The sequence below is a fragment of the Homalodisca vitripennis genome, chromosome 6, assembly GCF_021130785.1.
Source record: "Homalodisca vitripennis isolate AUS2020 chromosome 6, UT_GWSS_2.1, whole genome shotgun sequence".
Classification (NCBI taxonomy): Eukaryota; Metazoa; Arthropoda; class Insecta; order Hemiptera; family Cicadellidae; genus Homalodisca; species Homalodisca vitripennis.
Window position 1 is genome coordinate 39,504,381 of NC_060212.1, and position 16,744 is coordinate 39,521,124.

At 30.8% G+C, this 16,744-nt stretch overlaps 1 protein-coding gene across 1 annotated transcript; it reads right to left on the reverse strand.

Annotated features, from left to right (window-relative positions):
- Positions 1-325: 325 nt before the first annotated feature.
- LOC124365354 (cytosolic 5'-nucleotidase 3-like) lies at positions 326-12,849 on the reverse strand. Its single transcript, XM_046821330.1, has 3 exons — positions 12,014-12,849; positions 4,581-4,700; positions 326-494 (listed from the first exon to the last, which is right to left on the reverse strand). Exons 1-3 carry the CDS (start codon positions 12,847-12,849, stop codon positions 326-328), a joined length of 1,125 nt encoding a protein of 374 aa, XP_046677286.1.
- Positions 12,850-16,744: the final 3,895 nt, after the last annotated feature.

Here is a 16,744-nt window from a genome sequence, read left to right on the forward strand (position 1 = left end):
TAAAAAATCAACTAAACATCTTTGTTATATATTTATATCTTTAGGTGCTGCAAGAGCATTGAAAATATTGGTATTTACCAAAAAGTTTGAAATTGTCCCACATTTTTGTGATTTTCCCTAGGCTCCTTTCTAACTATGTTCTTCAAGTTTTGTTTCTGAAGCAATCAAAATATAATTGTTTGGTATAAAAACGACCTATATGATTTCGTTACTTTAAGGTCGTTCAAAATTTCCTCACAACATTCATTAAGTAGCCATTTAAGCTCAAATGAAAGACAAAATCTTAACAAAACTTAAGTATCAAAGTGAAGGACAACAAACATCTTCACGCCATTTTTGAGTCCCGACCTTCCATTATTACGGATTCTTTACACCTGGCACACAGCTCATCGATGTGGTATTTGACCAGGGTAGTCTGCTTGTTGACGGGGTGGTCGGTGATGAGGTTGTGGTGATATGGCACCTTTCGCTGTGTAGGTGCGCTCGGTGATCTGCTGCTCCAGGTGCTCAAAGATTTTAATGATTCGCCGGTTCATATGTCATTCGCTCCGGCAATTAGGGCACAGCACTTTTCCGGGGGAAGGGAATAACCCTCCTCAACCACAACCAACGGCTCCGGATATACAAACCCCCAGCTACTCGTTAATATACCTGGAAATAGCTCTCAGACTGCAGTCTGCAAAAGAATGGATCGTTGGGGCACAAACGTGTTTATTTCTCTACCCTCCACCACTGTAAAATGCCATTTCACAATTTCAAGGAAGTCAGTTACGAGTAACATAAAACTTAACTGCTTTTTTCATTACAGTTGGTTTATTACAGCGTTTATATAGTATTTACAATGTAATAAATGTTTTTAAATTCGTCACTGGCGCAATCTGGAGTACACGTTTAAACTACTTTAAATTAAATTTATCTCTGTTAGAAAATTTAAATGTGAACACAACTTTCAACCTCTGCCGAACTTAAAGTTAAAGTTTTAACAGCTGTTATGCGTCACTAAAATTTGGATAATAAGCAAATGTAATTTTTTCAAATTCCATAATATTCCAGAATCTTTCTCGGAAAGTAACGGATATTAAAAAATTGGTCTATCCGTTTTAGAGATTACAACTTAGCACAACATTTTGCGTTTCATTTTTATTTATAAGATTCATAGCACTTATGGATATATTCCATGAATGCAAAAAGAGGAAAGAATTCTGTTTGCTCACCTCATGTGAATTTAAAGGCAATTAAGGTAGGCAAGTTTACTTTATATAGGGAAGTTTTTTAGAATGAATATTATCAAATGTTTTCTATTTTTTAGTTCTTATGAACTATTTTCTAAACCAAAAATCGATTATTACACCTTAAAGTGAAGCAATCCAGCACTTTTTAATATAAAACATGGTAAATTTTAGAAAACAAGACTTCGATTAGAGGTCAATTTTGGAATATAATAACACAGTTTATTGTCACTGGTAGAAATCCATGCTTTTGTCCACAAAGTACTCGTAAAGGGAAAATTGATGAAATAAAAACCCTAGGAAATTGAACGTTGTTGTTCTTCGTTTTACTGCAGTAATTCGATGAAGGCAGTAAACCAGACAGGCTTTGTGCTGACTTATATTAGCGGATAAACCCTCACAATTTGTAGTGGAAATGAACTGCAAGGCAGGGTGGTTAGTGCCTGTTTTCTCTTATCTTCATCGTTATCACCGTTCTTTGTGCCAGTTTAGTAGTTTAAGTTTAACTAATGTTAAAAAATAAAACAGAAATTATAGTGATTATGGATGTGTAAGTAAGTATGTATGTATGTGTACAAGCACGTAACTAATTTTCAAATGCAAGTTAGTATTAATTTATTTTGATTTTTAATAAGTTGACAGTATTGTAACAGGCGGGGCAATTAACATATTACATTTTGGATACGCTTATATACAGTCTGTACAGAAAAGGGGGGTACAGACCTGTGTGGCTGATAATAGTCATAATATAAAAATAAATAAGTAGAGGTCGAGAAATGTAATTTTGTAGGCGCTAGCCGCCATTTTAAATTTTTTTAATATCTTTAGATCTGGCAAGGCTACAGATACCATACTTTGCATACATGTGGGTATATATAAAAGAAAAAAAATATTTTCTTTAATACTAACAAAATGGATCCTGTTTCATAGTTTTTTTATAAAATAAAAAGTCCATTACGGATATAAAAATTAACAAACTACTTTTAAATTCTTGCTATAATTTTTAACGGTACTTTCAATAAAATGTGTCAGACTTATAAGCGTGCCCAACCGTTATGAATATAAACTTGCACAAGCCGGAAACAGAACGAATACATAAAAACAGATAATGCCTCTCAACTGATAATATTTTTAATCGTTATAAAATTTGTGTAACTAAAATAGTATTGTTTGTATTATACTTTACAAATATCCACAGGCGCTGTTTAGTTAATATTAAAGCATAAGAATGATGTGAGTGAAGCCATTAAGACAAAATGAATTGTTGAAAGACCTGATAGAATACAATTTATTTTTTAACCGACCTTATTGCAACTTCTATCTCGATTATGGAAGCTTCGCTGTCCTTTTAACGAAATAATAAAAAGATTTATTCTCTAAATTAAGACAAATTTGCCTATTTACTAAGTTTAATCTCTCTAGAATCTTTTTTATCAAGTTTTGTAACGCGGACGATTAGATTGAATATGATACGATTTTAAGAGGTACTTGTTGTGTTTCTTAGAAAAAATGTATAATATATTCTTATAAGAAACCAATTTACGTAGACATATTTATATTGTAACACATTCAAACCAGTACAATACTATATGGTTTCACAATTTCCTTTAAAATGTATGAGTTTAGTTTATAAATATTCTTACATTTTATTGTAATACCACTAAATAATACAGTCTCTTAAAATAATATTTGCTTGGCTGCTAAAATAAATTAAGATAAGAATGGTACATGATTTTTGGCAAATGATCACATTTGCAAGTAATCAATATATATATATATATATATATATATATATATATATATCACACATATATATATATATATATATATATATATATATATATTACCGACAATAATGGATAATAGACTGATATACCCATTATGAGCAAACTTATTTAATGTCCAGCTGGTGGCCATGTTTGTTTTAACGCGAAGGTAATGTTCCTTAATGACACAGGACAAAAACCAGAGATTGATGGCCAAAGCCATATTCCGAGCGTTTTTGCTTGTTAGCCTTTTTGAGTCGTATTTTTGTTCTTTCACATTTCCAAAGATTCAATTTTTGAAAATGCTTTAACTGTAACTTTTTGTTTCTTTAAAGATATTAAAATTTACAAAAATAAATTGCAAATAAATGGTATAATCTTAACACATTTTATTTATATTCGTAAATAAGTAACTACTGTTTATACGACTAGAAAAGGATTTGGGAAGGAATTACGTGATTCCAGTGCGGTTTTAACAACGAGCAGTGCTTTCTTCAGTGCAACTGAGAGATCGCCACTTAGAGATCAGGCTGAGAGTCAATTTGCATTGTATAATACACATCCTGCCTTTTCTAGAGATGTGAAAAAATTCCTAAGGAATAAATCGATCGTTAGCCAATATAATTTTGGTTCAGTTCAAAATGGGAGATTGCCTAATGATCATATTTTTTTCATGCCACATTAATCTTAACATGATACAATTAAAACCAACCATCACACGTAAGTGAATATGAAATCAGAGTCAGCAGAATATAAACATGATCTTTTGGTGACTCACTTTCTCTATTAGATTATATAAGTATTATCTATGTGTGTGTCAGTCTCAATTGTATAAAACTAAAGAAAAAATATTCTGAGAAAAGATTACTATTCACTTTAATTAAAATCCTTTTGATACCCTCCGATTCGACCCTCAATATAATTAGCACCCCTAAAAATTGATTTCATTATTACATAGGAAACGTTGCTTTATCGATATCGACAAAAACCAGCCTATACAGCGCGTACTGACTGTTTTCTTTTTTTTAATAAAGGAGAAGCCGATTTCCTTTTAAGGCTTACTCTGTCCGTCCCCATGGGCCACCGGCCTGTGCGAGGATCTTAACAAACAGAATAAGGGGAGAGTCGATACAGTAATAGGTCGATGGTACTGATAAAAAGTTCAAGGGTCATAGACAGGATTCGAACCTGCGCTATCTCTAACTCAGACTGAAAGGCCAACGTCTTAGACCGCTCGGCTATCGGCACTCCCAAAAGGGTTTATTTTAAAGCTTTTCAAGACATTTTTCAATCCTGTTGCAGTTTTATTTACTATACCGAATATCTTTTTGAAATATTGCATCTAAAATGTTTTTTTGCATTTCAAAATTCCGATAAATTACTATTACAAATTTCACATATAATGGAATGAATGGAAAAGTATACCGGTGTATCGGGAAAATAACTGACCATATTCTATCCACACCAAATATTAGCTTGCAAGTCTTTAAGATCCATTACGATCATGTCACTCTATAGCTGTGAAACATTAAACAATTAAAAGAATTTAAAAACATTTTATTTTGACTAACCACTAAATACTTACCGAGAATTCATGACTGACACTGCCTCGTCCGTTACTTCTATTGGAAGAATTGGATCAATCCAATAGTTCAAATCTGTCACGGTACGAGTGGTTTTATTACTGACATCAATGCTGAAAAGCCTGTAAGTTTTTAGTAAGATGTAATAATACTACAAGGTATGAGTACGTCACACCTATGCGCGTCGCGTAACAGACTTTGATAGTCCTCCTCCGTAGACTAGTGGTTATAGTCTCGGCTCTCTAAATGAAAGATCACGGGTTCAAACCCCGGGGAGGGCAACAAAATTTAATAATAACAAAATCCCAGTGCACTTCGAAGCCGGTATAGCTGAAGCTGAGGCTTAAATGAGAGATAAAAAAAAAACATAGACTTTGATAAGGTCTATAGCTACATTACTGACAGATAGATGAAAGAAAATGATACGGCACAGCAACTTTTAAATCCCCGAAAAACAAAAGAAGAGTTATTGTGTCAACCTACTGAGTGATAGGCTTTAACAAAGCTGATCCAAATTCCATAATGTAACATACAACGTTATAGAACTTATTGTTAATGTGAAAATTAATTTTCACGCAAATTGTAAAGTCTGCAAATAAAGTTTGTTTCGAAATATCTTACCACATGGTACCTTAATACCTTTGTTCCTAAAACTAGATTTGTATGTCTTTAAATAATGAAGTTATGTACGAAGTCAATATAAATATATGATTTATCTATTTTAATGATGAGGCTGCATGTTACATTATCTTAGGAATATATTGAGTTTGTTCAAACATTTATTTATCCTCCTATCATATATTTATTGTCATGTCGTTATGGTTACCCGTAAAACAATGTAAAAATATTAGCTAACGCTCAGCCAAATCCCATGGAATGACAGACACCACAATCTCACTCAGTGTTCAACATACATAAATGAAGCTTCATACATATACATATCATGCGGCAGACACACATATATCCTAATTTTTCTATCTCCACGAGTGTTAATCTTCGCTAACGATCAGCCCCTTTACAAAGTAGTATAAATTGTTGAAGGTTCGACTAGCATGCACACAATTTATATTAATTTTTCCTAGATCGAGCCTCATGGCTGTGTGGTATAAAAAAATTAGTTATTATGTTAAACAATGGCAATCATTATCAAAACAATACAAATTCGTTTATAGCATTACAAATTAATTGCAATTTCATGCAAAAATTAACAAAAGCAGCATTATAAAAAACCTACACCAAAATTGGTTCTTTACAAACGTGTATGACAAACTGGTTTCTTATTGAAATAGACGGAGTAAGAAAAAATAGATTGTAATAAGTTGTACCACGCTAGTTTTTGGATTTCACCAGTGGATGGTTTAAATAAAGGTAAAGTAATATGAAGGTTATTGTGTTTTCTCAGATTCTTTATTTCATAGTTTATTAAATTAAACCCGTTTATCAGACACATAATAACTGTTATATTAACTTCAGACAACTAGACAAATGAAAGTCTGCAGTTTGAAGGGTACCCATATAGTTAGCAGACACTGATTTAACCATAATTTATCTCTTGTAGTTGGTTTTCAATGTGATATGCTAAAAAAAGTATAATATAAAAGTATTATTTCATATATGTAACCCTTTAGATTTCCTTTCACCGTGACGTCTATCAAAACTAGCGCAGATGATAATCGTATTCTTTAGGGCAGATTTTCTTTATCGTACAAAGCAGGTGCTTTAACAATGCAAATTTTCCTCTTGGCTCTGATCAAGTATAAATGAACTCAAACCAATTCAAATATACGTACATTTGAATATGTTGACATGTCTGATATACTTACAGCGTATGTTAATGATACCTTTATAGAAAATCGAAGATTGAAATATTTTTAATATACATATGCTGTGTCACGTGTTATATAAGTAGTGTACTCACGTTAAACATTTCTTCTTACATTACCGGTTATATTTACTCAAATAACAATAAGGTATGATATACAGTGTGACTTTTGCTTGTAATTACGTACTTTTCCAGTTCATGTGTTCTTGACAATTGCATTATAAAGTGTGAGAAATAGTCAACGGCCTAAAACGTTTGTGATAGATCTCGGAAGAAACTGACATCAATACCTTGTTCGGAACATGCGGCCATTAATCCGCTAATGTCCTTTCTTGGGAAAGAGATTAGCGGCAGATATTTTTCTGAGGCCAAGCATCACTCACAGTCTGATATGACATTTAATCATCTTTCTTCAAATACCGCTGCTGCCGGAAATCTCTTACCGTAAAAATTAAATAAGGATTAATGCAAAAGTGAGGTTATGAATGTGTCAGTCATATTTTAACGTATGTTCATGTCTCAGATTTATAGTTTTATGGTACTGATATGTAAGTTTAATATTTAACCACGAAAAGTAATGATAAAAATTTTTCAGAATTGGCAATATGTCCGGAAAATATAAAGCACTTCAAGTTATGAATTCTCTTTCTCCTTATGTTTGGAAATGTTCGTGGATTTAACCTATGCAAATTCTGTTAAATTCTCAAACAATGGGTGTGGGTGGGTGGGGGAAGACCTCGTAGTTCGGTTTTATACTATACAATATTTCACCTGTACAACATAAATGTTAAAGCCTTTATATTTAAAACTTCTGCTACATGTATTACGATGTTATATGTTAAAATTATATTTGAATGTATTCAGTTTGATGGCACATTTATATATTTATTCTGAAATTTTATCGTTGCCATCACGGTTAACTACAAGACCAATGTAAACATATGTTTAGTGCCCAGCAAGATTCCATGGAATATTTAAAAATTGCAGTTAAGGATTCTAGAGCATTAGTGTAAATTGTGAATTTGTAAGACGTTTGCTTCTAGAACTACTTTCAGTAAACGTAAATCTACTGAACGAAACTTGTTTCTCGCTAAAAACCCCATTACTTAGACATTGAATTGAAATTCTGGTTTATATTATATTGATTTTCTTATACTTGTCTAACCGGACCATAAACTAAAATAATTAAAAATGTACTTTTTGACATTTAGACAATTTTTTTATGAAAAGTATGGGTTGCTGCATATTACATTACTATCGGTTTATTTGATGGATAAAGTTTTAGTACCATCATATTAATTATTATAGAAAATCATTGTGAAAAATGTATGAGTTTTTAAATTTTATTAAAATAAATTTTCACTTAATTTGTTAAATACATAGTTTAGAAGATAACTTTCAAAACGTGTAAAATGATGTATATGTAATTAAAAATTTCATGTTAACATAAAACATTTACCATATGAATGTATTTTTATAGTTGTAATATTTAAAACATCTTTTAACGTTTATTTTTAATAGCGGTATTTTTATTCGTAGAAAGAACATGTAGAATGGAAGAACATGTGTAGTACCTGAACGTGTAGAATGGATGAAAACACATTTAAATTACTATACAATCGTACTAAGTCTCTATACAAGTATTGTTATTGAAACAATATATTTAATAAGTTATGAATGTTTTTACTAAGATTAATTAGTTTTACTTATGTGCCTAAATGGGACGAAAGAAGTGATGACAACCGCTGATGTACGATGATTTTTGATTGGCGCTGACTAAACAGTTTAGCTGCAAATGTATCGCAAATAATGCTGAGAATTCACTTCCCTTCAGGTGACTGCCTCAGCAGCTCGCCAATTTATTCCACTGAGGTGAAGTTTTTTCACAGAATTCTAACGTTAAGAAGTATTTATGGAGGTCTGTTCTCAACAACTTATAAAACAAATATTTATGGTGTTATTAATGTAACATTTATGATACATTTTTTGTATAGTGCTTATTGCGAAAATTCCTACTAATGAATAATTTTAAAGTAATATTATTCTCAAGAACAGTTTAACTGAAGCAGCCTAAGCAGTAGCTAAATCCCATACACCACTAGGGAAATCCTTTAAGCTGTGGGACGAAGTTTAGAAGAAGAGCTTATTGAAGTCTCGTAGAATGAGACTTGTCATTAATTTTTCTTAACGAGTGTTAAATTTTGTACTGCAGTTATACAGCGTATGGTACCATCCATTAAAAGTCATCATCCATTAAAGAATAGATGTGAATTGAAAAGCTTGATCTTTGAAGTACCTCTATATTTAATCTGAATTTATAGCCATAGCGATTTTGGAGTTAGTCACTGCTTAGGCATTGCGGCTTCCTAATAGAGGGGTTGTTAGGCTAACCTTCGTCAGAAAGGTTTCTAATACCCTGTAATAGTCTCTCCTCATACAGACATCAACCTTAAAATACCCATTTTATCCGCTATCAGGATAAGATGGTTTTTCAAAAATTAAGTTCCTAGCCATTATACATACTATAATAAAATAATATAAGATTATATATATGGAGAAAATATATTTAACTATCAAAAAAGAAAAAGAAAAAAGTCAGTACGTGGTGTTCTCAAGAGGTAACCCGTCAAAGTACTTGACTTGGTGATCGGATAAGAAGCTGTATATTCCATGTGGTTTGGCCAGTATGTTTGGTTGGAGAGAGACTATCCAACTGACACAAAAGCAAGCATGATAATAAAGGTGTTTGAAAAACTCAAACAGCTTTATACTTCCTGGGTTGAAGGCACTATTAGATATGTCACTATGTATATCGGGGCCTCATATCAGACTGTGGGAATGAACCAAGGATTTACTGTAATAAATGTTTCATAACATAAAATATATTAAAACTTTTATCCACGCGTGCTGTGCCAAAAACTCGGAAATAAAAATTTTTTGTAAATGTTAAGGGAAATAAAGGATTTTTGAACTGTGAACTGTGACACGTAGTAATTATATTAACTATCTACTAACCCATGAGGCTTTAGGCGTATAAACAACCTAATAAATATACCAGATGCACCAACATCTAAAGTGATATTCCATATAGTAGTTGGTGGGCTTATTTTTGTGTGCATTAAACCTTCAAAACACATTTGGCTTATTGCACGTTTAATTAAAGTAGTTTTTAAGGAAACTTGGACGAAATTTATATTAGGTAACAGTTTTACAACTATGGTATTGTAAAGAGATTTTATTACTTAATAATTCCAATGTTTAGCATGTAGTAATAGATTTTAGGAAAAAGAAAGATAGCAGCTCAATGGACGAGAAACGTTTATTAATTATTATTTACAAACAATATAGAATTGAAACCATGTTATTTGATAACCTAATTAGTAGGCCTTGGCTTAGTAATGATAATATGTGATAAATGTATCTATATGTAAGTTTTATATATAGATATATTTTTAAAACTTAGAAATTAGTGTCTATGAATAGTTTAGTTTAAATAAAGGGAGTTTAATTGTAACTACCTAAATATATAACCTTAAACATAATACAATATCAAGTTTTTTATATTAGTTGAAATTTTATTCTATCAGCTGAATTTTAGTAAGGAAATCGCCAGTAATAAACATTTTTATACTATAACTGGGCCTAGACGTTTGCTTTAGATATCATAAATCAAATTTCGTATTGCACGAAAGTCTAAATATGTTTGTATTTTCTTGCATAGGTTTGAATAAAAAATTATAAATAATTCAAACACAATAATGAAAATTATTAAATAATTAAATAGATAGGCAATGATCAAATACTATCTAAGCTTGAGTAAACACGTAAGTTGGTACATTAATACTGACTCCAAATTTAATTTTTTATATTAATACAATGAGGACATTAAAAAATAAATTGTTTAATACCTAGTAATATTATCATACATATTGACAACTAGAATATAAAAGTCCTGCAATTATAGTACTAAAAATACGTTATATTCTAAATAACTTACAAAAACCCACATCAATCCAAACAAAACATTACCCTAAACACTATCAAGACAGCTGATCCAGATAAAAATTCTTTTAATTTTAATCTAGAGTGAATTTATCAATATAATTAATAAGTACATTATTGAAAAAATAATTAACCAAAATGAGCCTTGCTAATTAAAAAGATTTTATATGATTTGAAAATATTTAGGAACCTTTATGGCTTAGTAGCTCAATGCAAAATTCTAAAAATTCAAACCTGTTACTGATACCTGTTGTACTGTTATAAATGGACCTAGACACTTCTAGGTAGGTAGGTCACTTCGTATCCTTTTTCTCCGTGATTTGAAGAAACTATATAAGTATTATAATAGCATGTTATATTTATAAATGAAATAAAGTTTAAACATATATTCATTCCCTACAACTGTAGATTTTAAGGTAAAACTTTAAAAAACATTAATATACTTTTTAGTCAATTATTGCTTAGTTTATGCTATTGGTATTGACAATGAAAATGCAGATGTTGTCATATTACAACTATAATGTTTCACTGACACATATTTTCTGTCTACATAATGTAATTTGTGCAAACATTGGATAATTGATTAAATAACAAAACAGTGTAATATATTTAGCCTTATGGTTTATGCTGTTTGTAATAATTATGTACTATAACCATTAAGCTGTTATGATTCTTAAATGGAATCTGCGGTCCTCTTCCAATAGTAAACACTTAAAAGCTTAAACTAAAATTAGAACAACTTAATGTAAATGTTTATTGCATTTGATTAGCAATGGAGTTTAACATCCGTACATTATTTAACTGTGTGACTTTGATTTTATGTTTTATTAACTCAAGGCTAACATCAATACTGTTTTAGCCAATTACGTACAGCCTTTTTAAATGAAGTGATAACTTAGAGCCACAATCAAACTGATGACGTCTAGGAACAAAATCTATCGAAACAAATTTAAAAGTATATATTTAATCAAGAAGCGGAATCATTTAACGTCATTAATCTATTTTGGAAGATTGAAGTGATAGAGCAATGTAATCGGAATATAAAAATATATAAAAAACTAATAATTGATATTATTATGATTCTTTTTGTTATTAACACACTTAAATAATGTTTAATAAGTTTCAAGAATGGGAAAGTTTTTCTGCTACCGTAATACACATTTCTCTAAAAAAACTTTTAATTTAAAAAATAAAACTAATAGGGGTATTCATGGTACAAAGTTAAATTATTTTCTAATGTCGTAAAATTAAATTCTGAAATTCTTGTTGTTAATTTTAAACTTATGCTGAAAGCAGTGGGCAGCCACATTAATACGTTACATTAAAGTATTGACTAAAATGAAAAATGATTTAACTATGGGAAGAAACATGTTTAATGATATAGATATAACAGTCTCTTCTCAGTTTAAGTATCAGTATAGCAATGTGTCAAGATAACAAGTATAAGATAAGTAATGTCAGTAATTTTAGTCACCTTATAATTGTATCACTTACAAAGCCGATCTTACAATAACTTATATAACATATTGGAAAACAAATAGTGTAGTCTTATAACAATAATTAATTGCAACAAATAAGACATTAAAACGTTACGAAATTCCTGCCACTAACCTGAACATATCGTTAATCTTATCAGTGGACTCGTCATTCAACAGAAGAACATCGTAATGTTCGAGGTAACGTCTCATCTTCATCTCATCATTACCATAGAAGAATCCTACTTTTAGTATTGTTTTTACATTAGGAACATTATCAGCCATTTTTGAGTCCCAAGTATGGTCTCCCAACAGCACTATATTATGTCTATCATCGTCTACGGGCAGCGCGCGTTGGTTTTTGTTATAAAGCCCCACCCAAGGCCTCACATAGGCAGTTATTCGACCTTCATCAAATATATAGAAATTGGCGACAACTCTTGCTCCGTAGCCTCTGACCAGGTAATTGATGACGTCACCCGAGCCGGCAGAAACTATGATGATTGGCACTCGATGACTGGCGAGAAGAGAAAGTGTCTCTCTACATCCATCCTTGAGAGGGGTGTTCACCTGATCTACACATTCGTACACATCCTCGATGTTCACTTTCTCTCCCACAATAAGAGCAATAATTTTCTCCAACACATCGTCCACTTGTTGTTGCTCTTCCTTGGTCAGATCGTGTTTGTTTAACAACGGTTTCATATTAACGAACAGTTCTGTTCCTCGATCGAGAAAGGACTGAGACAGCGTCTTCGTTTTGCAGAAGATTTCGAAGGAGTTGAAGGTCTTTTTGCCATTTACGGTGTGTTTGGTGAGTGTGTCATCGAAGTCCGCGACGTATTGGAGGTTGTCGACTCCATCGGTGACTATGGTAGACAACTTGTTCTTGAAATCTTCTTCGTCTTTTAGGACCACATTACTAAGTAAGAACATTTTCACTAAGGAATCAATTTTCTGCTTGACCTCCATTTCTTTTAATTATTTATAAATACAACAAAAACTATAAACAATAACACCAGTCACCAGGAAATCAGCTGACACTGTACCTGTTTACCATTTTAAAACACAACCTATACGTCACTGAACAGAGAAGAATACACTAACCTAGATGTTCCTCTACGAAAACTGGCGTAGTGAGCTGCTTCGTTACTGTTATCGCATACCACTCAATACTATCTCTTATCGTTCTACAAACAGCCTTATCATTCAACAGTATTTAGATTGAAACTCCGTTTGGTCTTTCTGATCAGGTAGTAAGTACGACTGTTACACTAAACAAATGTTCTACTTGATAAACATTGTTGGTAGAGTGTTATCGAACTCTTTGGGTAAAAAAATTTGTAAACTTGAGAATTTCAAACGATCTTAAGAATAATACGGAGGTTCATAACATGATTGATAGTGTGCAGCATCATATCCAATATTTTATTTTGTTTTGGGGGTGAGAAGGAGCTCATCCCAAATTATTATTTTTTAAGAGTGAAAATAGGTTCAAATAAATGTACATTATGTTTCAAAAAGTAAAGGTGAAGTGGAAATAAAAATCAAATCTTCACGTATAAAATTATAACATTAATCTACAAAATCCTAGCGGTACATGTTATAGGACACCTGGGTATGCTTCACTAACTGTCTATTGAATTTATACCCATATGGGTTGATGATAAGTTATCTTATAATTTGTCATTGTTATTTATAGAAAATATTCTATAAATATTGTTTTTTGCTATATTGAATATTATTTATATCCCTATATATTATAGTATAAAGAACACACTGTAGATATTTAGATTTATCTCCTAATCTATCCAGTTTAATCAGGATGGATATGTGCTCTCATTATCTCTCCAGGTGTAATACACTAAATACATAAAGCTATGATTGTAAGGGTTAGTTCAATAAATGAGAGGATAATATGATTGCGGTCATTAGCCTTCGTTATAAGTTACAAAAGGTATAAGCTCTATCTTCTAGACTTACTAACTAAATAATTTGCTATGGATTTGGAGCAAAACTAGCAATATTTCGCATTGTACACTTTGTGTAGAAATGTACTTTATTTTTGAACGTAATAATTTAAATTCAGGTAGCAGACCGTCCTACTATTTTATCATATGTATTATCATATGTATTGGACGTATGTATATATGTATATATATGTATATATGTATGTATATATCATATGTATTGGACGTTAGTCTATTATGTTCAGTCTCCTGTTCTTAATTATATGACAAACCAAAAAATATTTTACTGGTAATAATAGATGGAATAAACATTGCTTTGAAGGTCATACGACGTCAGCCTGTTATGGAAATGTATATTTTATGACATAGTACATATAGTATACACGATATGTTGTAGGTACATATTGATAACATATATAACAGTACAACCAGCCAAGGCCAAACACCCACTATTTACCGTTCTTTATAGACCAGTGAATACTTGTTCTAGGACAACGAAACGGTCCCATCTTCGAATCTATTTTCGGTTTTAGATCATCAACGTAAGAGCAATCTTATCTCGAACGTCACAGATGATCATACTCTATTATTCTCTCTTCCAACGCTTCAGCTTAAGTAAACAATTTACTTTATTTATTAGCTTCATTTAATTGGTTATATCGTAATTTATAACCTATTATTTATTATATTAATAGTATATAAAGTTTCATTTAATAAACACTTCCCCCAATTATCTCCCATTTGTTTAGTTTCTGTATTCATATGTAATCAAAGTCGTGTCTTGAACCATAATTTAAATTGATTTAACATTGATAAATCAATCTGGTACAGTTTATCACCAAACAAAGTTGCAACTAATGTTGGTTGTCATGTCAAGAATGTTTTCATCGGTAATTATGAGACAACAAAGTTATATGGGATATAAATCAGATTTTATTTGTATGATCTGAATATCAGTTCTGCTTAATCTAAAATAATCAGTTTTATGAAATAAATATAAGAGTATTTTTGTTAGTCCACATGAAACTATTAAAGGTTTTGTGTAGTTTTATATACAATATATCGCTCTCTAGGATATTTGTGATCTAACCCTCTGAAATTCTATTCTGTTTACGGGGTAGATACTATCTCGTTGGACGTTTTCCTTTCCTAACTATCAGTGCGGTGCAGTACCGATACATAAAGGCAAGAATTTTCAAGATGCGTTATGTAACAGTTCATAACTTAACAAGTGGTGTAAAGGTTAGAACATACAAAGTACGGTACGTCCTAAATACATGAAACATTCCGTGTAAAAAACACTGAAGTGCCAGGGGGCTTTTTCACCGTCACTCCTATCAAAATCTTAAAGTTATGTTTCTAATTTATTTATGCATGCGACACTTTTCAATACCTAACATATATTCCAATAAAAAAATCATCAATCTGCTTCACTTGAATTATGGGTTCATGTTTTAGTTTTCTCCAAACTAAAAATCTAGATATGCCACTGCACTACTTTATATAATTATATGAAAAAACGATTTCTTTGTTACCAAGAAATAGATAACCACTAAGAATACAATATGGATGATAATAAAGTCTTTTACAGATGCATTAGTCTCACCAAATAATTAAAAAGAAAATTCTTCCGCCACTAATTTAAATACTTACACAAACAACGTCATAAAGTATACATTGAAATCTAAATAAATTTATTTATAATACATTCATCTAATTATTAACCAATGAAAAGTAATATTACTATGGGGTTAATTAATAATCTGGAATTACGATTTTATAACTTTGACACATTCCTCTTAAATAATAAAGAATGTATTGACTTCACTAATTTAAACCCCAAAGTATTTTGAATAATACTAATTATTTTACGCATATATATATATATATAATATATATATATATATATATATATATATTATTAAAATTACACCTATATATATTTTATAAGTGCATATATATATGTATATATGCAGCTATATGCACTTATAAAATATATATAGGTGTAATTTTAATTGTTTCGGATCAAACATGTATAAATATTCCACTAATGATTTAAGTTTTTTCCTCTGCACGTGAATTTCAGTGACTTACCTTTATTGAGCCATAGCAATATTAAGTCTAAAATTTACAATCCAAATAGAGGACAAGTTAATATTTAATATAATTAAAATTTTGGTAAAGCACGATTTTCACTCTGCAACAGATGTTCTGATAGTAGACATTTTAAACAGAATGGTTTGAAAAGGTTTTAACTGATGACAGTCTAGTTGAGAGTCAAAACTCTTAATTTTGTACTGGACAGTAATACTTGAATAATATTCTCCTTGTGACTTGTTTTACGAAGACTTGAAAATTGTCAAAGGATTGCAATGATTGTTTTAAGAAAATCAAAAACTGTTTCTATAAAGGACTGTTATTTTCAATCTTGGACGATTCGATGTTGAATGTATTCATATGTTATAACAGGTTACTAAAGGAAACTAAATGCAGGTTGCTTGTAAGCTGTATGTACCATAGCATTATGTATATCAATGAATCACAATACTTGAGAGGAAGGTCTCTTACATAGGTTCCGTAATGGCTAAAGATCACCTTCCTAGAATATTAACAAAAATTACATACCTGCAATTAAGTCTTTCACATAGCGTAACCAAAGTTTTAAAAATAGAAACTTGAATGCTCAGTACTTAACACGGGTTCATATATAAAATATGAACATCACTTAGTTTAATTTAGTTGTAGTGATGTGATCAGGAAGGTCGCATACAATTTCCATTTTCATATAACGGTAGAATGGTAATTAATTGTCATATGAATTAATTTGATTTAGTTTTAGTAATAGCTAAGATACGTAATTGATTAAAATTGCAAAAAGTATTAAAAATTGGTTATAT

Excerpts from the sequence above, each read along its gene's own strand:
- LOC124365354 (XM_046821330.1), bottom strand. The coding sequence starts at position 12,849 with ATGGAGGTCAAGCAGAAAATTGATTCCTTAGTGAAAATGTTCTTACTT. Across the intron at positions 4,701-12,013 it reads AAGATTAACGATATGTTCAG|GCTTTTCAGCATTGATGTCA; the intron begins GTTAGTGGCAGG and ends AAAAACTTACAG. Across the intron at positions 495-4,580 it reads GTGTCAGTCATGAATTCTCG|CAGATCACCGAGCGCACCTA; the intron begins GTAAGTATTTAG and ends CACCTGGAGCAG.